At 48.8% G+C, this 24301-nt stretch overlaps 2 protein-coding genes across 17 annotated transcripts in view; one reads left to right on the top strand and one right to left on the bottom strand.

Annotated features, from left to right (window-relative positions):
• The window catches only part of JAKMIP3 (Janus kinase and microtubule interacting protein 3), a 69111-nt gene extending 58045 nt beyond the window's left edge, over positions 1-11066 (bottom strand). For all 16 annotated transcript variants that reach the window (XM_017809204.1, XM_017809210.1, XM_017809211.1 and 13 more), the window contains exon 1: positions 10959-11066. The gene's annotated coding sequence lies outside the window, so the exon portion shown is untranslated. The remainder of the gene's footprint in view (positions 1-10958) is intronic.
• A 5191-nt stretch (positions 11067-16257) lies between these two features.
• BNIP3 (BCL2 interacting protein 3) lies at positions 16258-23493 on the top strand. Its single transcript, XM_017809223.1, has 6 exons — positions 16258-16387; positions 18777-18960; positions 19604-19688; positions 21293-21399; positions 21506-21655; positions 22573-23493. The coding sequence occupies exons 1-6, from the start codon at positions 16351-16353 to the stop codon at positions 22622-22624; spliced, it is 615 nt and encodes a 204-aa protein (XP_017664712.1). The 5' UTR covers positions 16258-16350; the 3' UTR covers positions 22625-23493.
• The last annotated feature ends 808 nt before the right edge of the window (positions 23494-24301 follow it).

Raw genomic sequence — 24301 nt, 5'->3', positions numbered from 1 at the left:
CTCTCACAGGCCACAGGCACAAGGCAATATCTGACACGCGCAGCTACTGAGGGAACTTGGCTGCCTGAAGGATCTTTGTGATGGATTTCTCTCTCCCCCATTTTAGTCAAAATATTAAGATAAAAAATACGAGATTATGCCAAAAATGAAACGGAAATGTTTTAGAATGACATTTGAATTTTTAGAAGTGCTCATACTTAGTTAAAATCAAGAGTTTTAAAGCCTTATTTTGAAACTGGAGCCCCTCTGCTCTGGAGCCAGGCTGGGAGAGCTGGAGGTGTTCAGCTGGAGAAGAGAAGGCTCTGGGAGACCTTAAAGTCCCTTCCAGTGCCTAAAGGGGCTCCAAGACAGCTGGAGAGGGACTTGGGACAAGGGCTGGAGTGACATGACAAAGGAGAATGGCTTCCCACTGGCAGAGGGCAGGGATAGATGGGATATTGGGAAGAAATTCTTGGCTGTGAGGGTGGTGAGGCCCTGGCACAGGTTGCCCAGAGAAAATGGGGCTGCCCCATCCCTGGAAGTGTCCCAGGCCAGGTTGGACAGGGCTTGGAGGAACCTGGGCTATTGAAATGTGTCCCTGCCCATGGCAGGGGGTGGGACTGGATGAGCTTTAAGGTCAACTTTGAGGGAAGTTCCTTACTCAGCCAGGAAGCATGGTGGTGTTTTTCTGCTATTGCCAAAAAGAAGGGAGCTATAAATGTTGTTCTTCTTTGTCCTTTATCATCTCTGATGACTTAGCAGCAAGTGCTAAAAATAATTTTTCATGCTTCATCTTCAAAGTCGATGTGGTGCAATGTTTAAAAAAACCCCAAATCCTATATCCCAGTGAGAATATTACAAATATTTCAGGATCCAAATGAAACTTTCTGAAGAGGTGCTGTAGGGCTGCCAAATGTGACATTTCACACCAGCTTTTCTCTCTGAGCTCTCTCCCAGCCCTGTGCTCACAGAGACAGCAACTGAGACAGTGACACATTTCTGAGAGCAGGCTCCCCTCAAGTGCTCAGGATTCACTGCACGAAGGCACGTTTGGGAAACAGTGAACTAAAACTCTTAGGAGTTGGAGAGGAAATGAAACAGTATTCTAATCCCCCAGGGAAAGTTTGTGCCATTCAGGCTTTCCCTTCACATTTCTAATGTTCAATACATCTCTAAGTCAGCAGTGGGCAGGACACAACCCAAAGCCAGAAACGGGTTTGGAGATTCCCAGGAAAACCCAACAGCAATGAAATAACAACACTGGTGTAACAAATGACTCCTACCAATCCCACTGCATGGTTATGGCCTAAGTTTAGATGTAATAAAACCTATTTGTCCTGCAAATAACATGAAATAACATATGAAAATTTTTGATTCCAAGTGAATCAAGCAGGCTTGGAATTCAGAACTCCAGGGAAACTGGAGGGACCTGAGCTTGCATGCATGTTACTTTAAATAGCCGAGTCTCATTAATATGAAATTATGTTCCCAATGCCACAAGTACAGCATTCCTTAGTAAATCTGACACACACAAGTCACAGGCAGTACTACCCACCTCAGTGAACTATCCAAACACTAAAGGTTATCTCCACAAGACACACAAAGGGCAAAATCCTCCCAGGTACCCCAGGGAATGATGCTTTGAGGCTACTTCTGCACTTGTTTACACACCCAGGAGTGGGTTCTGTCCCCAGTATCCAACCTGAACTTCCCTTGGCACAGCTTGAGGCTGTTTCATCTTGTCCCTTGTTCCCTGGGAGCAGAGCTCGACCCCCACCTGGCTCCACCCTCCTTGTCAGGGAGTTGGAGAGAGCAAGAACGTCCCTCCTGAGCCTCCTTTTCTCCAGGCTGAGCCCCCCCAGCTCCCTCAGCTGCTCCTGGTGCTCCAGACCCTTCCCCAGGTGAGCAGAACCAAGAAGCTGATGCTGAACAGCTGCTCAGCAGCTTCACCACAGTCACTGAGGGAGTCCATGGCACCAGTGAAACAGGCAAAGGCCAGTACTGGGGGCACTGGAGTTACTGGTCTGGGAGGACGAAGAGCTGGCCTTTTGGTATTTGTTTACATACCCTGAGTTAATCAAGACTGACAACACCTGCCCACGCTCTGGAACTGCTCTGTCCTGGTGAGACTCCCTGTGCTTGGAGCTGGGGCACAGACAGAGGCTGCAACACCAGGGTTAAAATGATGCTGAACAGACAGAAGGTGCTCACAGTGCTCTTAAATCCCACTCAGAGTAACTGCAAGCATTCCTAGAAACAGGAAATTCCAAGAAGTGCTGAAGAGCTAATGGATGCTGGGGAAGCTGAGGCGTTGCCTGAGGGCTGGCTGGAGGCTGGAGCAATTCCACTGTTCCCAGGGCAGGGTTCATTAGTAATGCAGTTACCTGGTGTCATTTAATGTCGGTGAACAATAACATCTTCAAACTCCATCCTAAAGATGCAGCTGTTGTTCTAACAACCCCCTGGATCTTTGCTCCCTGCCTTTCACTCCCGATTTGGGGATGTACATGTACATCCATGTCTGTGCAGACAGCCCTTCCCAGGAGCTACATCTGCTCCAGAGCTCACTGACACTCCTTGATACCAGAGTGCTGATTGACACGGAAATACAAACAGAAGAACAAACATTCCTGCCTCTACAATACCTTCAGTGCCAAATGCAGTTGTTGAGTGGCTTATTCTGAAGTGACGGCAATGATATTTTTAGCAGAGCACCTATTTCTCTGTACTTTCACATGTTTGTGCATAACATCGAGTTAACCAACAACTTGTTCCCCCTCACACAACTGTTACTGCTCTTACAGTAGAACACATCCAAACCTCAGCTCAGCTTTGGAAGGGAAAAAACCCACACAGCAGCAGAGCTCTCTGCAGCTCCCTGTGGTTGTTCCAAGGGGTTTATTCACCTTCCCACCCTCCTGTGGGTTGGGATGTGCCCTCTCTGTCGATACCAGATTCAGTCTGACCATCTCCTGCCATCTAAGGCCATGTTGGACAGAGCTTGGAGTGACCTGGTCTAGTGGAAGATGTCCCTGCCCATGGCAGGGGTTGGGACTGGATGAACTTTAAGGTTCCTTCCAACCCACACCAGTGTGGGATCCTGCTGGTTACTGGGCACTGCTGAAGAAACTCATTTCACACACTCTCATTTCAGCTCTTCCCTTTGAACAAACAAAATAATAACAAAAAACCTCTAAAAAGCAACTTTGAGGGAAAAAGAGCATAGTTATATTTGTCTGCTCTTGATGGTAACTGACACCAACCTCAGTGACCCTCCCCATCCCTGTGCTCTCTGCTTTCCCAGTCTTAGCCATCTGTACCCACCCCTCACCTCCTGCAGGACAACTCCAGGAGGGCATCAAGCATGCTTTTTCTTTCCATTCTTTTTTACATCTGAGATATATCCCACTTTCTGGGTTGTTTGCTTCTCCACTACGCTTATTGCTTAATTTGTGGTTATAAAACCTTATCAGGCCAAAACCATAAGCCAATCTCAGGTGACACACTGATATTTGGTAAGAGGGGAATTAAAAAACAATTCCCAGACCAAATAAAGCATAAAATTGCCTTTGTTTAGAAAATGCTGCCTGGCAGAGCTCCCTCAGGCTGGAAGCAGGTCAGGCTGCTGGGCCTGCTGGGTGACTGACAGGTAACAAGGAGCACCTGCCAGCACTCAGCCCCTTTAACTCCTGCTAAGCCTGAGCGTGTCCTAAGGGAGTAAAACATAATGACATTCCCTTCCACTGCACCTCTGCAAATCAGCAAAGTCCAGAGTTCTGGCAATGATGGTTTTGTCCCTGTAAACTGGGATTGGCAAGATATAGAATTGGAGTTTCTGCATGTGAAAATCCAGGAACCAGCCAGGTGTTCAGGAAAGCTCAGAAAAAGGAGAGAAAACTAAACTCAAACATATCCCCTTGTTCCAAAAGCTTGTTTTGATTTGTCTCTGGCTGTGCTGCTAAATCACAGAATGGTGGAATTTTTATAGTTGGAAAAGACCTCTGAGATCACTGAGTCCAAATGTCCAAACCCAGATACCACCAACCACATCCTCAAGTGCCACATCTAAAATTTTTTGAACACTTCCAGGGATGGAGAATCCACCACTGCCCCTGGCAGCTGTGCCAGGGCAGGACAGCCCTTTCCACGAAATTTTTTTCCCTAATGTCCAACCTGAACCTCCCGTGGCACAACTTGAGGCTGTTTCCTTTCCTCCTGTCCCTTGTTCCCTGGGAGCAGAGCCTGATCTCCCCCCCAGCTCCCCCCTCCTGTCAGGGAGTTGCAGAGAGTGAGAAGGTCCCCCCTGAGCCTCCTTTTCTCCAGACTGAGACCCCTCAGCTCCCTCATTCCCTGGGAGGTGGCAAGGACAGGGGCAGAAGACTCCAGGGTGTGATGGGGCTGTAGGTGCCATGAGCCACCCCTGGCCCCTCCACAACCTCTGGGCCCCCTGACCAGCACCTGGAGGGGCCTTGCATGAAACACTGAGAAAAAGGAGACACAAGCAAACTGTGGAAGAAGTGTCAAACTGTATAACAAATCTCCCACAAGCAGCATAAATAATAAATCATTGCCCTGGTGTAACAGGGCTGCCCGAGCCCCCCAGGGCCAGCCCTGCAGGCACTGCCGGGCAAGGGGAAGGCTCCCAAGGGTCCCAGCAGTGCTCCAAGCTTTGGCCATGGCATCCAGCAGCTCTGGGAAAACAGCAAGGCTTGGGTTACAAAACCAAAAGCCATAATGCTTCCCTCAAGGACGGCTGGTAACATAGAGCTCAAGCAGGGAAAAGTTGGGATCCACCAGTACAGGAAGTTTTTAAGTAGCCATTAGTAGCCACACCAGAAATCACAAAAGTGCTTTGATTGGAGAGAAAGGGCTTTTAACTACTGCAGGCATTATTGGGATAGAATGGATAGATCTTTACAGTTAAGTCAGTGTGTTTTCCATTTGTTATTATTACTACAGGTCAAGAAAATAAATTTCCCTTCAAGACCATTCCATCATATCATAAACCAGTGTTACAAACTGCAACACAAGGACACCCTAAGCCCAGTGCTCAGAGGTGACAACCAGGACAACAGGGAACATGGACAGCAACAGTGGGAACAGGCACAACAACGCTGAGAGCAAACAAATCAACTCTGTGACCAGCGACTACTGAACTGATGTAATGAATGGCTGTAACAAATATGTTGTAACACACTCTGCTCAGACCTGTAGGAATCTCAACCCTTTGCACCCCACCTTGGGCACCAAAAGGCTGGTTGTGGTTTAACTACAGCTAGGAACTCAGTCCCATGCAGCCCTTGCTCACTCGCTCTGTGGGATGGGGAGGGGAATCAGGAAGAGGTAAAACCTGTGGGTTACGAACAATTACAGTAAAAAGTAATAATAATAATAATAATGACGATGAGAAGGAAACTGAGAAAGAGAAGTAAACCTCAAGAATGGCAAGTGCCACCCACTAACCCATGCCCAGCCTGTCCCCAGCAGCAATTAGTGGCTCCCGGCCCACTCTCCCCAGTTTATAACCTGGACATCCGTTCTATGCTGTGGAATATCCCTCTGGCCAGTTTGGATCAGCTGTCCTGACCTTACCTCCATCCTGTTCCTTGAGCCCCTCCTCGCTGGCAGAGCAAGGGATACAGAGAAGTCCTTGACCAGAGTAAGTGCTGCTAAGCAACAACCAAAACATCTGTGTATTATCCGTATTATTCCCACACTAAATCCAAACACAGCCCTGTACCAGCTATCAGGCACAAAATGAACTTTGTCCCAGCCCAAACCAGGGCACTTCACTGACTTCATGTGAACATTTCCTGTGCCTGCAGCTTCCCCTGACTCTGAATGCAAACCAGAGATCTTGACTCTTCCAACGACCACCACCCAAGTCACAGCAGCCGGACCTGACTCACTCTCCCACAATGTTCCTGTCAGCAAGCTCCAAAGTGCTTGGTGTATCCTACCATTTTCCAGGCAGGGACAGGCTTTGGACAGCGGGTGGAAGAGCTGAGCAGTGAGAGTTGTCACCTGTGTGTTCACAGCCATGCACTGTGTGTCCCGTTCCTTCTCCCTGAGACATCACTGGGTACTCCAATGGTTTCTGTTGAACTGAACCATAACTGGCCTTCCCATCCAATGTTTCCCAAGGAACACTGTCAGGATAATCTGGCCTGAGTAGCAGGCAAGAAGGAGTTATGATATTAGGCAATAATGAAATAATGCATGGTGATTCATAATTTTCTTTTCCTAACAACACAAGCAACATGTGAAGATAAAAGTGTCCCATAAATCACTGGATATTTACTGTGATGGACCAAGCCCTCAGGACTTGCTGCTCCGTCCTTGAACCAGGATAAAATCCAGATATCACATTGTGGCACACAGATCTCTGCAGTTCCCCACACTGACAAGGCTGGGGCTTTAAATGGCTGTCTGCTTCAACACACAAACACGACCATATCAACTATATGTAGGAAATGTTTTGTTCTGATTTGTGTGGAAATCTGAAACAGCCTTGGAGGTAAAGAAAATCTGTGCTCTGGATATTAGATTTTACTCTGCCTTCAAGCTTCTCATTACCTTTCTTTGCTATTATTGCTCTACAGATAAAGTAAGAAAATCTCATATCCGAGAACGAACCCTGTTGCTACAGAAAGACAACATTATGGAACATTTTTATGGAACTTCAAAGTCTAGTGTTGTCCTGCACTGTGAGCACCAGTTACTGGTTGGAAAACACCTTCTGGTTCAGTTATCCAAATGGAATCCAGATTGTGGATGCTGAGGCCACACCATCACTCAAACCAGAATGCAAATGGGCATCCTCAAGAGATTTGCTTTAACAGCACCATCCTCATCCAAACCAGACACGTTCTCGTTACAAACCATGGCTGCAATTAATTTGTTATGGAAGCAGCTGGAAAAGTAATCCAATATCAAGTGAATAGAATCATTGTTTTAGTACAGAATTAGTTAACATGCAGCAAACCCTTGTCAGGAGGGCCATGGGAATATTACTGTAAGAGTCCTGCTAGAAGTTGGTGTGAATCAGTAAATCTTCAGCCACTTCAGGTATTTGGCAAAGTTGTCCCCTTGGGCACATCCCGAGGCCCTGCAGGCAGTAGGATTTCTGACACTGTCTCAGTGGCATCAGAATCAGGGCTTTATGTGCAATTTCTGTTTAATTAAACCTCATTAATAAGGAGTTTGGTGCAGATTTACATCCAGTAAATATCGTCTGTGCCATCTGGAGTCCATTAATTCTGTCCCTACCATCGGGATGTGCCAGGGAACACAGGGATTACACAACCGGGGGTCATGGGAGACATAACAGCAGTCAGCCAAAAGAGGAGATGGTTTTTAGTGCTAAAAGCCTGAGTTGAACCAACTACCCCTGTTCTGATTCTCAAAGGGCTCAACCAGAGAAACAAGGGTGGCCACAGAGTGACAGCCAGTCTGAGCAGCTTCCCACCGCACAGCCTTGCACTGCTCACATCCACACCGAGCTGCTCCCACACCGAGCTGCTCCCAGGGGATAAATTCCGGCTGTGACTATGACTAAACCAGTGCACAACATCCAACACTTGGGCAGCAGCTTTCCAGACCAGCTGCAGCTCTCAGTTAGTCCTGGGACATCAGGTTGCCCAGAGAAGCTCTGGCTGCCCCATCCCTGGAAGCGTCCAAGGCCAGGTTGGACGGGGCTTGGAGCAACCTGGTCTAGTGGAAGGTGTCCCTGCCCTTGGCAGGGGGTGGGATTGGATGGGCTTTAAGGTCCCTTTCTACCCAAACCATTCCATAATTCTATGGTTCTCTGTTCCCATCCCAATGAGCTGGGAAAGCTGAGGGGCCCAGCCTGCAGCCCCTCACTGACCAGCTGGGCTCCAGGCTGGGAAAGCTGAACTGGAGCCAGCAACAGGGAAAAACTAGAACCAGAAACATTAGTTCAAAGGATAGAAAAGACACTCTCTGAGCTTAAACTGACTCTTCTTAAGCTTCCCCATTTGCACATGACCTTGTCAAGGTTGAATGACCACAGCATCAGTGCAATAGCTCAAACCCAGGATATCCATGGGATTTAAGGGAAGCCAACACTTCACACCCTGCTGCTGGCCTGTGTGTTTGAGGAAACTAATTTTGTCCTTCAGACATTCTCCCAAGCCTTCACTAACTCTCTTTTCTCAGGCACTGCCTCTGCTTTTACAGAGGGTCCCTCTGGGGGATTATAGGAAGCTCCACAAATAAAATGTATTGAACCCTCCTCTCGATTCTGCACCACCAGTGAATAACAAATCCCTGATCACATGTGCCTGGAAATAACCATCTGTGGATCTGCACTGAACTGATTTAAAAAATTCTAGCAGGATGTCATTCTCCATTAGAATCATTTCTACAGCACTATATTAAATTCCTGAGATCTTTTGGGGTTTATCTGACTACAGCACACTTGCCTGTAATTGCCAAAGGAAAATCAGGAATTACCTTTCCAGGTTTAATGAGTATTCTGCCACTAATAGTATCCAACACTTGATGCTCTAGGGGCAAGCTCCCTTTCCCTTTGCATGCAGATACATGTGGGCAAATAAAGACAGGATCACAGGAGTGATTTAATTTGGAATTCTGATGTATTGGCTAATATTTGGCTGCTTTTACCATGAATACATTAGTACAAATGCTGTTATGTGTCTTAAAATTGCTCACTCCCAGAGTAGCTGGATGGGTTCAAATCCTACATCACAGTCAACTGGTACATATAAAATTTTTAGAACTTGCTTTTTTAATTATTTTTTCCATTTAAGCTGAACCTCTGCTGCTGATCATACATGAAGAGCTGTACTGCAGAAGGTGACAAGATGAGAAGATATGTTTTAAGGGCAAGTGTTAACACAGATTATTATTTAAAGGCCTTCACTTGGTAACATTCATTTGCTGATGCTACTTTGAATTCAAGTCATCTGCAATAAAAAGTAATATTTTAGAGATGCATTTTGGAAGCAAAAAGAAAAAAAAAAAGTGAAGCAAAGTTTTACTCTTCATGTAAACTGACAGTGCTCTGGGAAACTTGGTGAAACTTCACCATGTGGGAGGTGTTGACAACTGAGCGTGTAATAAGTGAAGGATTTACAAGCACACAGTGCCACAAATATATCCCAGACTGGTATTTGTCAAGACAACCAATGGGCCTTCAGCACATTCTTTAAAGCCTTATTAAAATGGGGTCTTATTCTCTCCATCAGGGCCCTGGTGACAAACGCACCTTCCTCTGGTCAGGGCATTCTTGTGGCGTTGTACTGCTGTCATTGGCCTTTAATCACCACTACAAACATTAAGATTCCTAAAGTCTGATATTTGCAGGTTACAAGTCAGAAAGCTGCCAAGAGTCAGCACAAACCAGGCAGAAATGCCACTGCAAAGGTAAAGTATTTAGACAGTCCCTATGAAACTCTCAATTTCTGAGCATATTTTAAGCATCCACCAAGCACTTCCACGCACAGAGAGGAGCCAAAGTGCAGAGCAGGGGGCAGGACAAGGATGCTGCATGTCAGCTGAGAGCCCAGGCTTAAGCTGTGAGCGTCTCCTGCCAGGAAATTATTATTTTGTACCACACGCATCTCTCTAGAAGTATCACAATGTGAGAAATAACAGGCAAAAGCCAACCCCACTCCAATGTGCTTTCTAATTTCTGTCTGCATTTTAAACAGCGTCAGTAGAGGCATCACATGAACTGCAAGGAAAAGGAATGTGGATGAGATAAATGACATTTAAATCCACTGAGGGAGCGAGCAGCTGGGAAAGAAAAATAAAGAAGTTTCTTTTTTTAACCTAACAGGTTAAACAGCACAGAGTAGAATCATAATCCCAGACTTCTTTGTGGGAACTGGTTGTGAGGGAACTTAAAGCTCAACCTGTACCACCCCCTGCCATGGGCAGGGACACCTCCCACTAGACCAGGTTGCTCCAAGCCCCATCCAACCTGGCCTGGAACACTTCCAGGGATGGAGACTGATTTCCTGACAGGTATAGGATTGTAATGGGAAGCAGTTCTGAGACACGCAGTCGATGGAGTTCAGCAAACAGGAAATACTCGAATCAGTTCCTTGGTGAGCACAGAGACAGATTATTTGTTACAGCAATTCATCATCACATGTATTACCCCAAACACCAACATCTACAGCTGCAGAGGAGATTTATCAGCAATCACAGGCCCTGGCATTTCAACTCCATCACACACGACAGAGCTGCTGTAAGATTCTGAGGAATAAACAGAGCAGGAAGGTACAGCGGGGACCCAGTGCCAGGCAGAGCCATCCCCTTCCTGGCATCCAAGGGCAAAGCTTTGCAAATCAGAGCCGTGGTTATAACCACACCGAAGGGAAGGGGGTGGAATAACCCCAAATATAGAATGCAAAACAACACATTTGAAAATGGGTCCTACAAAGCCTTTAGGCAGCAGATGGGTCATATGTAACACATCTATACATTTATATGTCTATATACCTATATATCTCTCTCTATATAACACACATTATGTCCATATCTATAGATGCATAAACACATACAGGCACTGATAAACACATGTAGGCACATATAAACACATACAGGCATTAATTAATGAGCATGGGTAGGCACTGACTAATGAGCACAGGTAGGCACTAATTAATGAGCACAGGTAGGATCTAACGTCGCTCCATCCTGCTGCACAGAGGGAGCATCAGCCCCTGCCTGCAGTGCACTTCAGATAAAACCTGTAGGTTGCTCTCAGCAGACACATTTAAAGGGATTTTTACAATTCACTCTGCAAAAGGCTAAAAAAAATAATCCATCCCTGCTGAATATGACTCTATTTTCCCCCTCTGTCCTTTGAACAGTGGGATCGGATTAGGAGTGATGCATCCATCGGTCCGGGGAATCACTGAGAGGACAGAGAAGGAAAAGAAAATAAAAAATAATAAACAACAACCAACGCCAGAGTAAGGTGTGCTCACCCGCCTCGGATCCAAGCAGTGCGGAGCTAAGGGCAGGTTTCCCGGGCAGGCTGCGCGGTGCGGGCGCTCCGGGCCGGCGGGATGCGCTCCGTGCCAGCAGCCTCAGCCATTGCGGAGTCACTGCAGCTCCGGCAGCACGTCAGCAACGCTCCCGGCTCCAGAGCCCTCCCTTCCCGGAGCCAGCCGAGGATGCTGCGGGAAACCCGCTCCTCCGCCGCTCAGGGCCCCGCACACCGGGATGAGCCCGCAAGGATTGGCATTTCCAGGTTAATTATGCAGCCAAAGCTTTGCATCCAGCACGGCTGGAATCTGCACGGAGCTGCTCCTGGAGCAGGGCTGAATTACTAAAAAGGGGCAGGGAGAGACTGAAGGATATTTGGATTTAAAAACAGATACCAGCCTTTGCACTTGATCCTAGAAAAGGGGATGGGATCAAGTTATAAAATCATGGAATCACAAACTGGTTTGGATATGGAGGGACCTTAAACCTTATCTCATTCCACCCCCTGCCATGGGCAGGGACACCTTCCACTAGCCCAGGTTCCTCCAAGCCCTTTCCAACCTGGCCTGGGACACTTCCAGGGATGGGGCAGCCACAGCTTCTCTGGGCAACCTGAGCCAGGGCCTCACAGCCAAGAATTTCTTCCCAGTATCCCATCTATCCCTGCCCTCTGCCAGTGGGAAGCCACTCACCCTTGTCCTGTCCCTCCATCCCTTGTCCCAAGTCCCTCTCCAGCTCTCTTGGAGCCCCTTTAGGCATGGGAAGGGGTCTAAGGTCTCCCTGGAGCCTTCTCTTCTCCACGTGAATACCCCCAGCTCTCCCAGCCTGGCTCCAGAGCAGAGGGATTCCAGCCCTCGGAGCACCTCTGTGCCTCCTCTGGGCTCACTCCAGCAGGTCCATGTTCCATGGAAATCTGTACCCGTGGAAGTGCAGGGCCAAACATTGGAGAGTATCTCTTACAGGAATGGCTTTTCTGAGTAATGCCATGCTCTGAAGTTATGTGGGAATGTTGATATGGCGGGAAAAGGCAAGTGTCATTCCAAGGCCCTGTAAGGTGGGATTTGAGGACTAAAGCATGTGGATATAAAGCAGGTCTGTAATCCCCATTGTGCTGTGTCCCACTGTCCTCATAACTGAGAAAATATCCATTGTCAGTATTCACAGCACACTGGGAATTCCCCTTTGCATCAGAAATGAACAATAAATGGACATAAAATAAATGCACTTGAGTACAAGATACTTATAACAGCCTCACTCCACAAATTCGCTAGATATGGGACCTATTTTTTGGGTTTTGTGTCTTCCTGACACAAGAAACATGAAAGGCTGGGAAGAAGATTGGGAACCATTCCCAGTGCTGTCCATGAACTGCTGACAGGAATGACAGGGTGATCCAACTGTAGGGCTGGGGAGCAGAAACCCACCCTGGAGCACAGTCTTAGTTTCAGAAAGGAGGGTCTGGGGTTTTTTTCCTCCTTTAAACAGTACCTAAATATGTGGAACTTTCCATTTAAAAACCTGTTTTTCCCTGAGTCCAAAGCCCCCAACTCTCTGCAGCAACAAAATGTGAAGCTAAGAAACATCTGTGACTTCCAACCAGGTTCCTAGAAATCTGTTCCTATTTCCGTGGATAACCACTGCTGTGTTTCTCCTCCTCTGTGCTTCAATTCTCCTTTGCCAAAGGGACAAGTAGCAGCACTTGGAGACAACAGGACTGGCTGTGACTCTGAGAGCTGGGACAACAACAGCTTTGGGATAAATAGTGGGATAAATAAAACTCTTTTCTATTTTTAGAGCTGAATTGCAACACTCTGTGGCAGTTTGTAAGCAAAACAAGTCACGTTGCAGGCAGTGTTGTAAGCAATGTACAGCAAGAGCCCGGCAGTGGTTTGCATCACTCAAAGAATTGGGGTTTGTTTCTCAGCTGGCAAGTAGTCAGGGAAAGCATTCCTCTGGCAACTTCCACGGGCTGAGCTGTACAGAAATGGGAATGGGCTTTAAAAACCTGAACTTAGTACGTAAAGCAGAGCTGAAATAATTTTCATGTTCTGCTTCTCTGATTCCTATTGGGAGTGCTCAGAGTGTCTTCACTGTAGAGGTTCAAAAGCAAACCAGCAGTACTCTGGGTTTGGTTCAAATACGGATTTGTGTCCTTTTTAGCTGTGCCAGCACACTTACACCTTACTGTGACACCGAGCTGCAGGTTGGCCAGGGGATTTCACAGGTGATTTTACAGGGAGCACCCTGTGCACTCCCTATAGAAACAGGGCATGAAGTGTCTCCTCAGCCTCTTGCTCGGGAACTGCCGAGATAAATGTGACAGACACTGCACAGGACACTCAGCAGAGCCCTGCGATCGCAGCAGTTGTGCCAGAAGCAGGTCAGGGTTTGGTTTTTTTCTTTAACTCTCCAGATGGAACAAAATCATAGAATCGTGGAATCCCAGACTGCTTTGAGCTGGAAGGGACCTTAAAGCTCATTTCATCCCATCCCCTGCCATGGGCAGGGACACCTTCCATTAGACCAGTTTGCTCCTCACATCAACAGCCTGGATAAGCAGGAGCAGCTCAGAAAGGACTAGAGACCAGCTGGGTGGTTAATGATGAACTCCATTCCAAGAAATGCACAGCATAAAATATCCGTATGGTTCAATTTCCAGAGGCAGCAGGAAGGTTAATGACTAACCCCTTGGTGGCAGGGAAAAAAACAGATGGAGACAGGTAGTTCTCAGATTCCAGCAGGGATCAACCTGTGACCAATCCTCACCCTGTCACCCAGCCCAGAGCACTGAGTGCCACGTCCATTCCTTCCTTGGACATCTTCAGGGATGGGGACTCCACCACCTCCCTGGGCAACCCCTTCCAGTGCCTGACCACCCCTTCCATGGAGAAATTCCTCCTGATGTCCAACCTGAACATCCCGTGGCATGGCTTGAGGCTGTTTCCTCTTGTCCTGTCCCTTGTTGCTTGGGAGCAGAGCCCGACCCCCACCTGGCTCCCCACTCCTCTCAGGGAGTTGTAGGCACATTCTCCCAAATGAGTCCTGAAATCCCCTGTCTTATACCGTATCCATTCAAATGTGGGATGGATTACTTTAATTTTTATCTACAAGAAACCAAAGAAACGTCAATCAATATTATCCACGTCTAAACTAATGTAAGTTTGTCATCAGTTTGGGATTATAAACAGTTTTTGTGCAATGCCGGACACACCCATCCCTCACAACTGGACCAAGCTGCCCTGTCAGGCCAAAACCCTTAGGCTGAAAACCTAACCGAAAGTTGAAGCTGTGTGAGTAGCAAGTGTGACTTGGTACCCAAATTCTTGTCTTCGTTAGTCCATGGAGGAGGTGGGTCACTGTCCCTGTTTTAAAAGGAATTAATCAACACATGATCGGTCTGGTGACATACAGTAAACAAAATTAGAGTCCCAGATGGGCAGAGGATCACAGTGTAACTCATCAATAACTTTTCAAAGGCTTCCTCCAACACAATCTTCAATTTTCCCTGATCACAGCACAAGGTTTTTCTGTTAGTAACCAAAAACTTTTTACCATAAAGCTTTATATGAAAACAAAAGCATTTCTCCAATGATTAATGAAAGAGACGCTGTGGCTACCCCATCCCTGGAAGTGCCCAAGGCCAGGTTGGATGGGGCTTGGAGCAACCTGGTCTAGTGGAAGATGTCTCTGCCATAGGCAGGAGGTGGAACTAGATGGGCTTTAAGGTCCCTTCCAACCCAAACCAGTCTGGGATTCTGTGATTCCATGATCCTATGACCCCCTTATTGCTCCTGAGCCTTGCAGCCCTTCATCACGTGAACACAGAATTTCTGTTCCTCTCACATCCCAGTTAGGGCAAATGAGGAGGAGAGGAACACCTTCCTGGAAGGGTGAACTGGTTGTTCTTCCCTGAGGGAAGGCTTCCTGGATTCCCTGCCCTGGTGGGCAGCAGAGAGCAGCAGAGTGCTGTGGGATGAGCTCCAGTGCTCCTCTGTCACCCCGTGGAGCAGGAGCATAAATAAACACACAAACACAGGGAACCTGCTTCTCGTGCAGTTGTTTAATTACAGTTGGCATTTTGTTCTGCCACGAACAATTTTTTATTAAGTTCCTGAGTAGAACAGAATTGATTTTTAATCATGCAAATGAAATACAAATTTCTTGGCAGATTTCCTGGGCCTGGACACAAGGAAGATAATTTAGGCACTGGCACGCTCAGAGAGGCTGGTGGCTGAAGTGCAGCGTGTTCCAGGCTCTGCCACCCTCCATGGAACCAAGTTCTTCCTCATGTTGAGGTGGAACTTGTTGTGGTTTAATTTATGGCCTTAAAGTGCCAGGAGGCCAGACTGAGGTCTGGGAAATAGTATGTTAAGGACTAAAAAGCTGTAGAACTGGCTCTGAAAACTTCTTCATGGGCCAAAGCATTCCTCCTCTTTGTGCAACGATGCATTGGCTGTGCAGATACAACGCACGAATCAATAACAGCCTGACCTTGTCCTTCTGGGGATGTTATAAGCCAATATTCCTCACTGTCACAGTAATTCACTGACCATTCACGTGTATTTCACTTGGGCTGTGGAAAGGCACAATTCCAGCCTGAAGAAACTGCCTGCATGCTCTCATCAAGTTAATAACATTTTGGCTAAATAAAATCAGATTTTACGTGTTTGTCTTTATAAAATCCCAGCAGATCAGTATCTGCTTTCAAGTGATGAGTCTTTCCTAAGTGGTTCCCTCTGTGGAGAACCCCGGTGGCACTGCAGAACCAATTAAAGAGAAAAAGGAGAAGGAATTCTTATTAATTATTAATTTTCTTGGGGCGTCCTGTGCAGGGCTGAGTTGGACTTCATAATTCTTGTGGGTCCCTTCCAAGTCAGGGTACTCTGTGATTCTGTGACTATCTATTACTGTGATTATCATCTATTTAGGCCACGTGCCATTTGCTGTCGGGGGCTGGTTTAGCGGTCAGAAGTTGTTATTTTGCAACCAGAAGTGTTTCCTAAGAAATCCCATCAGCGTCCGTGTTGCCCTGTGTGAGGCGCCGTGCAGGGGCCCGACAGCGGGTGGGCGGTGTGTGGCGCTGGGCAGGCAGTGAGCGGGATAACACGGCATTCCCTGCCGGAATCATCCCTGCTGGTCCCTGTTCTCCCCCAGAACACCCCCGCTCTCCCCGGGCCCCCCCCCGCCATCATGGCGGCCCGAGGGGCTCTGGGGGGCCGGGAGGAAGCGCGCGCCCCGCCCCGCCGCGCCGACCAATGGGAGGGCGGTGCGGCGTGACGTCATGCCGAGACGCGCGGCAGGCGCGCGGCGGGCGGTGCCGCGGTCAGACCGTGTCCGTCCGCCGCGGCCGCAGCACCACCCGCACAGCGCGTGTCGCTCCGCCCCGCAGCAATGTCGCGACAGAGCCCGCAGGAGGAGAACCTCCAGGGTAAGGGCCGGGACGGGGCTGGCTCGGCGGGAACGCGCAGGGCCGCGGGCGGGGGAACGCTGCATTGCCGGTCACGGCCCGGGCACTGCGAGTTGGGTCCGCGCGGGGCCTTTCAAGGTCGCGATATTCACGATATGCGGTGGTTGAGGTATGAGGTGTGTGCGCTGCCGTACATCCCCCCACAGGGAGCCGTCCGGGACAGCGGCTTTGGGGAGGTCGGGCCCGTCACAGGGGTCGGGGTTTGATCGGGCTGGAAACATCTGGGGCGGGCTGAAATTCCCGGGAAAGGGGCAGGTCCGGGCGGCCACTGACACGGGATTGTAGCGGGGATTTTAACGGGGCACTGCCAGCCCTCTGCTGAATTTGGCTTCAGGCTCTGAAAGCCAAATCTTAACAAAATTAGGGTTTCCAGGGCTGATCAGATACTTGTTAATGCTGGCCTGTGCTCCCAGAGTGTCCTGGGCTGGAATATGGGATAAACCCATTCCAGAGCCCTTCCCCATGACTCACCTGCCCAGTTCCCATCACCTTGCGTGTGCTTTGGTCTGCTTGTGTTTCCAGCTTCGTAAAAATACAGGCTCTTTTATCTCTAAGTGATGATATCACAGCTCAGCCTCACTCTGGGGAGTGTCCAGAGGAAGAGGGAAAAGAGGGAAATGTGTGAAGCACATCCACTGTGCTCCAGCTGTTACAATTCCAGTGCTCTCCCTGTTTTATCCTTCATTCCCAGCACTGTACTCAGTAAGATTTCAGCAGATAATCCTTATTTGAGCTCCAGTGGTTGTGGTTGTTCTTTGGTAACAACTTGAGCTCCCTTGAATTTCGGGGGAAAGGGTAGGGAAGGGTTTGTCTGGCTCCAGACACACCCCCAGGCATGTCACGTGGAGGGGAAAATTCCCAAACAAACCCAAACAACAACAAACCAGCTGTCAGGGAGGAGGGTTTTTGAAGAAAAACTTGGTGACCCACAATGTGTTTATTCAGCAAGGTTTTGGTGTTTTGGCTGTTCAGGTGATGATCTTTGGATCCTCGTGTTGTTTGTGCAGATGAGGCACTTTGGCTTTGTGCTATTTCCGTGTGATTCCTGGGCCCTTAGTCTTTTCACAACCAGGATATCTGTGGTACCTTTGCTCATCTGATATTCCTGTTCCATGCTAGATCCCTGCACTGGCTGCTCCCCTCCTGCATTCCTGTAACTCTGCTCTCTTTGCCATGGAATCCCAGGATGGGTTGGGCATGAAGGGACCTTGAAGACCATCCACTTCCATCTGTTGTGGTTTTACACCCTGAGTTCTGTCCCAGGGAGCAGGAACAGCCCAAACCCCACTATCTCTGTCTCTCCCTTTCCATAGCTATTCCTTAGACATCCTTCCTGCTGTGCTCCCCAGAATTCAGGGAGTTCCCCCTGTCCTCCTCCTGTCCTTGCTGCTGCTCCCTGGGCACTGCTGGGCCTGGCCCACACGTGTTCCACAGCACAATTCCATGGGCACTTCTGTAATTCAGGTATTTTCTGTCCTCTGAGCTCGTTCATGGGGGGATGGAGGGACAGGACAAGGGAGAATGGCTTTGAACTGACAGAGGGCTTAGTTGGGATATTGGGAAGGAATTCTTCCCTGGGAGGGTTATGAGGCCGTGGCTCAGGTTGCCCAGAGAAGCTGTGGCTGCCTCATCCCTGGAAGTGTCCCAGGCCAGGTTGGACAGGACTTGGAGCAAGCTGGGCTAGTGGAAGGTGTCCCTGCCCATGGCAGGGAGTGGAACTGGATGGGCTTTAAGGTCCCTTCCAACCCAAACCAGTCTGGGATTCTGTAAGAGAGGGAACAGCCCCAGGCCCTGCAGGGAGCTGGTCCCTGCCTAGGAGGGAGTTGTTATTGCCTCCCTGAGGAAAACAAAGCCCACGTGATGGTGTTAAATATACTGTGAGGAGCAGACACATGCCAGGCCTTGCCACGCACCCGCTGTTGCTTCACAGCAACACCTACAAACAGCACTGGGAAAGGCTGAACAAAACAGTCCCTGGGCTCTGCAGCCCGAAATAATTTCAATAAGTGAATAAATGAGCTTTGGCAGCAAAAGACCTTGAGATTATTTTGTTTGGCTGCCACCTATGGTAAGCAATAAAAATGAAATATAACCCAAAATAAAAGATCTTCAGCTGCAGAGGGAGACAGAATGCACTGAACAGCTGCTCCCCAGCCCTGTGAGCCTCCCCAGCTCGCTCCCAGCTCCCCTGCTCTCCGGCATTCCATGGTGTTTATGAGCAGGGAGGCAGGGCTGGCACTGTGTGTGTCCCTGTGCTGTCACCCTGGGCAGGAGCACCAGGGTTGGTGCTCCCAGGTCCCCACCAAAACCCCTCCGGTCACTCGGGCTCAGTTTTCCTTCTGCCAAGCAGGGTCCTGGGTGGAACTGCACTTCAGCAGCAACGGGAATGGCAGTGGGAGCTCTGCCTCCTCGGGGAGCCAGGAGCAAGTGCCAGCCTCCCTCTCCATCCACAACGGGGATATGGAGAAGATCCTGCTGGATGCCCAGCACGAGTCAGGCAGGAGCAGCTCCAGGGAGAGCTCCCACTGTGACAGGTGAGCAGGGCTTTGCTGGGCACAGGGAAGGTCATGGACAAGGGCACCTGGTGTTCCAGGCACAGACAAACACAGAAATGTCCATGTGTGTGTATTTACATGTGTCCATGTATTTACACGTGTCCATGTGTGTGCACAGAGGGAGGTTTCCTGTGTAAAGGTTGTTATTTAAATGTTAGGACACAGGGTGGTGCCTGGGGCAGGGAAAGGGGACAAAGTGTACAAAACAGATTTCCAGGAGTGTCACACAACAACTCAGCCCTGGGGCAGGTGGTCAGACAGTGCCAGTAATTCATTGACTGCATTTTGGTGGAAACTCCAGGACTCAACCAGACAGTGGGATGCAGAACTGCCTGGTCTCACCTGGCTTGTTTGGCTTGAATTCAAACCCCTCTGATACCCCTCGTTTTCTGCCCATTGTTATGGTGTAAGTGCTCTGGGCAGCAGGAATCTAGGCAGAGTGTTGGAAATCAGAGAAAATTGACTGTGATGGGTTGTGGCACCCACTGACAGATCCATTAGGTCGTGGTCAGGGCACTTGGGGACAACGTGCACATCACTGCCCTGAGTGGCTGTTGGTGCAGGAACTGTGTCATGGAAAACTTAATGATCCTTCCTTCCCTTTGCTTCTGTTTTCCTCCAGCCCTCCTCGTTCCCAGACCCCTCAGGACAGTCACAGAGCTCTGGAGATAGAGAGTCACAGCAGTGGGGAAAAGAACAGCTTCCAGGTAAAAACCTCACCTTGCTTTGGGAGGGGGAAGTTCTCACTCTCAGAGGATGTTGGGAAGGAACAGGGAGAGCTGCTGAAGCAGAGACTTCCATAACTCAGAATAACTTGGGAGATCCAGGGTGGGAGTGTTTGTTCCTGACTTTTGTGGATATTTTGGTTTGGTTTTTTCAATCTGTAACAGATTTTTCAGAAGGATTTCCCCTCCCCCTTTGGCTGCCAACTGGGTACATTTCCTGCATCCCCCACAAAAAAATTGTCTTTAAATGCACCTCCACCAGTTTATTAGGAATGAAAAAGCAGCATCAAGAATTTCTGGAGTCCTTTAAATGTGGCAGCCAATAACAGACAACTTCCAAGCCTTGCCATGGGATTCCAGGTTTTTTAACACCTGGTACTTAACCTGAATGCTGCTTTGGAAAACTCAGTTATTTCTGATTTCATTTGGTATGTTTGTTTATACACTTGCAAGGAGAGTGAGTAAATATGTTTGAGACAAGAGTGGAGGAAAGCTTGCTGTACATGGACCATGTTTTATCACTGCAGAGCTTGCAGGATAACAGGCTGAAATCTGAAGTCTGCAGTGTAATAAATTAGCTTGTAATATGAAAAACATGAATTACAAAACATTTTGAGGAGGGAAGTATTTAAAGGAAGTGAATTTCCCCATCATCTCTACAACTCCTGCAGGACTCCAAGGACCCACCTTTAGGTAGCTAAAAATGGTACTGGAAATGATTATTTGTATTTTATATTTTCAGAAACACCCCTCAGCTGTTTCAAGATCATTATTTAGATTGAAAACAAAAAACCCCAAGTTAGAAAGCCATCAGAATTCCAGCTGCCTGGGCAGTTTTATTTCGATCCTGTGTGTGTGTGTGTGCATCAAGAGCTGTTTGAATTCTGGGAGCAGGATCTATTTTTATCTCCAGGCCTTGGCTGCATGGAATGGAGCTGTGCTGAGCCAGGAGCTCTGCTCTTACTCAGCGTTTTTGCTGGGATTCACCTGACAGCAAAGCCATGTTTTTTGGGGGATTTATTCCCTGCACAGGTGTGAGCACAGCCCTGGGTGTCACCTGGCCACCTGGGTGCCCAGGATGGCCCCAAAGCCAGGAAGATTCACACGACTGGAATTATTCCCTTGTAGGAGCTTGACAAGAAGCTTCAGTGGCACCTGCCCAGCTCTGAGCATGGCCAGGAAAACCCTCTGCCCAGGGTCCATCAGACTTGGGAGCTGGGAAAAGGCAGGAAACCCATCTGCCCAGTGTCCATCAGACCTGGGGATATTTTCGATCCCGTGTGTAAGGATTAAATGCAGGGCTCTGGCATTTCACTGCCAGGGCAGCCTTTACTTGATCAGATATGGGATATGGATACGGGATATGGAACATGGTCTTTGCCATTCACATCCCACTCTGGGGATGGATCTCCCTGCTCCCCATCTTGCTCTGGGATCTGAATACTTCGATAGAAGTGGAATGGGAATGGATAGGAGGGCTGAGTGTCAGAGCTGACCTAGGGAATGGTCCTGGAAGCAGAGCAGGAGCTTTGGCAGCTCGCAGCTGCCCTGTGTCCAAGCACTGTTTGATGGTGTATCTGTTCCAGTCCGAGGAGGATTTCCTGGAGAGGAGGAGGGAGGTGGAGCGGCTGCTGCGGCGGAACGCAGACTGGATCTGGGACTGGTCCAGCCGGCCTGAGAACATCCCCCCCAAGTGAGTGCTGGCACAGCCCCTGCGTGGGCCTCCTGCAGCTTTTCCTGCCCCACGCCTGAGCACAGATCTCTCACTGCTGGGCCTGTGCTTTCCTCCCCAATCCCAGGGAATTCCTCTTCAAGCACCCCCGGCGCACAGCCACCCTCAGCATGAGGAACACCAGTGTCATGAAGAAGGGGGGGATATTCTCTGCAGAATTCCTGAAGGTTTTCCTCCCATCCCTGCTGCTTTCTCACCTGCTGGCCATTGGACTGGGGTAAGGTTCAATTTAAAAAAAAAAAGTAGATTTTTTTAACCTGTTTTCTGTCAGGCCTGATTCTGATTCCCAATTCCCTCTTTGTCCAAGAGAGGAGTAACTTTTTCTCTGAAGGGGGGACAGATAGTTATTCAGGAAGTGCTTCCTGCCTCTGGTATTGCTGGATGGTTCCAAGTTCCAAGTTTTCCTTTGCTTTCCTCACTAGTTGGGAATTTCTCAAAACAATTAAGGGGCAGTGAAACGAGTTTTGTACATTGGAGCTGTAGTTACACAACACTTGGCTCCACTGGAGATGAGACCTTTAATCTCACAACTAATGGCAAAGGGCAAAAATAGTATTTGATAGATTTTAAGGTTCCACTGACACCTGAAAGGGATGGGAGACACAAAAAAAAATGAGGACTTGGGGTTTTTTTATAATTTGGGGTTTAGAAAGAGCTCCAGGACACAGAAACTGACCCTTACCAAGGAAGTTGAGGGTGAGGGGATGAAGGAGGTGGAGGGACAGAGGGGACTCTGCCCAAATCTCCCATGGTCCCCACAGTGTCCCCGGCATCGTTCAGGATGGGGAGGGCACAGGTTCTCTTCCTGCACAAAGTCAGGATCTCAGCCACATAATCCTGTAAAAGGAACATCAAACTCACTCAGTCCTTCCAAAATGAACCTGTAACTGCCAGAGACAATTAAAGCATGATGGAAGTTTGGGGCTAAGTGCTGGGTCCTAGAGCTGGGGAGTGGTACCACACCAGGGTCAGTCACTGGGGTGAGGACTGAACTCCAGAGCAGTTGATTTCCCTGCTTAACCTGCTGGGAATTCCAGAGGCATTGACCTGGTGAGGGGGGTGTTTCTTGTGTGCTGTACTTCGTGTCAGTGACTCGCAGCCCTCGCTGAGCTGACCGTGTGTTCCCACCCCCAGGATTTACATCGGGAGGCGCCTGACAACCACAGCTTCCAGCAGCTCGTTTTAGGGCACCCGGAATCCTGGGATGGGAGCGGAGCAGACTCACCTGGAGCGCAGGAGGTGCAGAGCCGGGAGGGGGGAGCTGGTCGTGGCACCGTGGTCGTGTGTGTCCTGTCCGTGTCCTGTTTTAGTTTAGTCTAACGAGTGAGAAGGGCTCCCGTGTCATATAGAGCTGCCTGGATCAATCCCTTCTGGATCAATCCCCTCAGCACGTGGCAGATGCTGTAACGTCCCTTAGTGCTTTGTAGTGAAGTACCTGAGAATTAGAGCTACTCAGTGTTTAAATCAATCCCAGCTTTTACCAGCCCTTGGGAGGGGTGAGTGTCCATCCTGCCCCTTGTGCCTGTGGGTGGGAATGTTGCCACTGCTCCTGCAGTCCTGACAGGGAGGGATCAGCCCAAACAACGTGTGGCCTTATGGACTGATACGGGAATTCCGAGGAGCTGTTCCCTGCCCTGGGGCAGCTTCTCCTCAGGTAGATGTTGCTTAGTTCACTTTGGTGTGAGGTGTGAAGTGTTGAGACACAGAGGGAAGAGATGAGCACGTGGGTAAAACTCCATCAGTTTGTCCTAGTTCAGAGGTAGAGTTTGGATTTAGTGCCTAATAAAGAGCTGCTTTTGCCAGGACATTTATTTAACCCCATCACTAGTCCCCAGCTGTACCTACCGCAGGCTGGCGCTTCACAGGCTTTATCTGTCAAGTAGTAAATCAGCACTCAACACCCCAGCCCTGGGCACATGTTCCCAGGGTGGCTTCTCCTTGGTTTTTACTGATGCAATGCCTTTTCCTTCAGTGATTTTACTTTATTTAATGAGAAAATGAATGTTTGCCAAAATACCATGTTTTATATATTTAAATAAAAAGGTTCCTGGTGAACTCAGTTTCCTCGTTCCTTTTTCTCTACCAGTGAAAGGGGCTGACAAGGCTCTTTGCCTCCAGACACGAGTTTCACACCGGTCACTTCACAACTGACACAAAAATCAGAAGTTTCTATAGAAACAGCTTCAGACCAGTCTCGCACGTGGCTCTGCTGTCAGCAGACACTCGGCAACCCCCCCACCCCTGGCCCTGTTGGCTCCTCCCTGCTCAGGCACAGAGGGCTCAGAGGTACTTACACATTTCATGCTTCCTCGTTCTTCATTCATCTAGATTTTAATTAGAATTTCATGGTATAATTATCACTGAGGGGCTGAGCCCACTCAGTCCTGGATCTGCAGTGAGTGAATGCAGTTCCAAAGCTCTGGCATGGGGGGCTCTGCTTGAAGCCATTGGGCTGAAACAGAACCCGGGACTGGCCAAGGTTGGGAGGGACCTTAAAGCCCACCTGGTTCCAATCCCCATGCCCTTCTACCATCCACCAGACCAGGCTGCTCCACTGGGCAGCAATTCTATCAATCTGACACTAAGATCTGGTTTAAGGTAAAATGAAAAGGATAAAATTTCATGAATAGTCAAAAACTATTTAATTGAAAGTGGTACAAGCAAACGGAATAGGAGATTCCATCATATCCTTCTTCCCTTTACTCACATTCCACTTGTATTTGCTGAAAAAACAGATCCAGCCCAGCCAGCACTGCAATGTCCTGGAGCAGGGGAAGCAGCCCTGGCCCCTCCACACCAACCATCCCAACTTGAAACGCACCCTCAGTTGGCCCATCCAGCCAATTCCCTCACACACAAAGGA

The sequence above is a fragment of the Lepidothrix coronata genome, unplaced genomic scaffold (genome assembly GCF_001604755.1).
Source record: "Lepidothrix coronata isolate B3197 unplaced genomic scaffold, Lepidothrix_coronata-1.0 Scaffold25, whole genome shotgun sequence".
NCBI lineage: Eukaryota > Metazoa > Chordata > Aves > Passeriformes > Pipridae > Lepidothrix > Lepidothrix coronata.
This window is presented reverse-complemented; position numbering and strand designations above follow the sequence as displayed.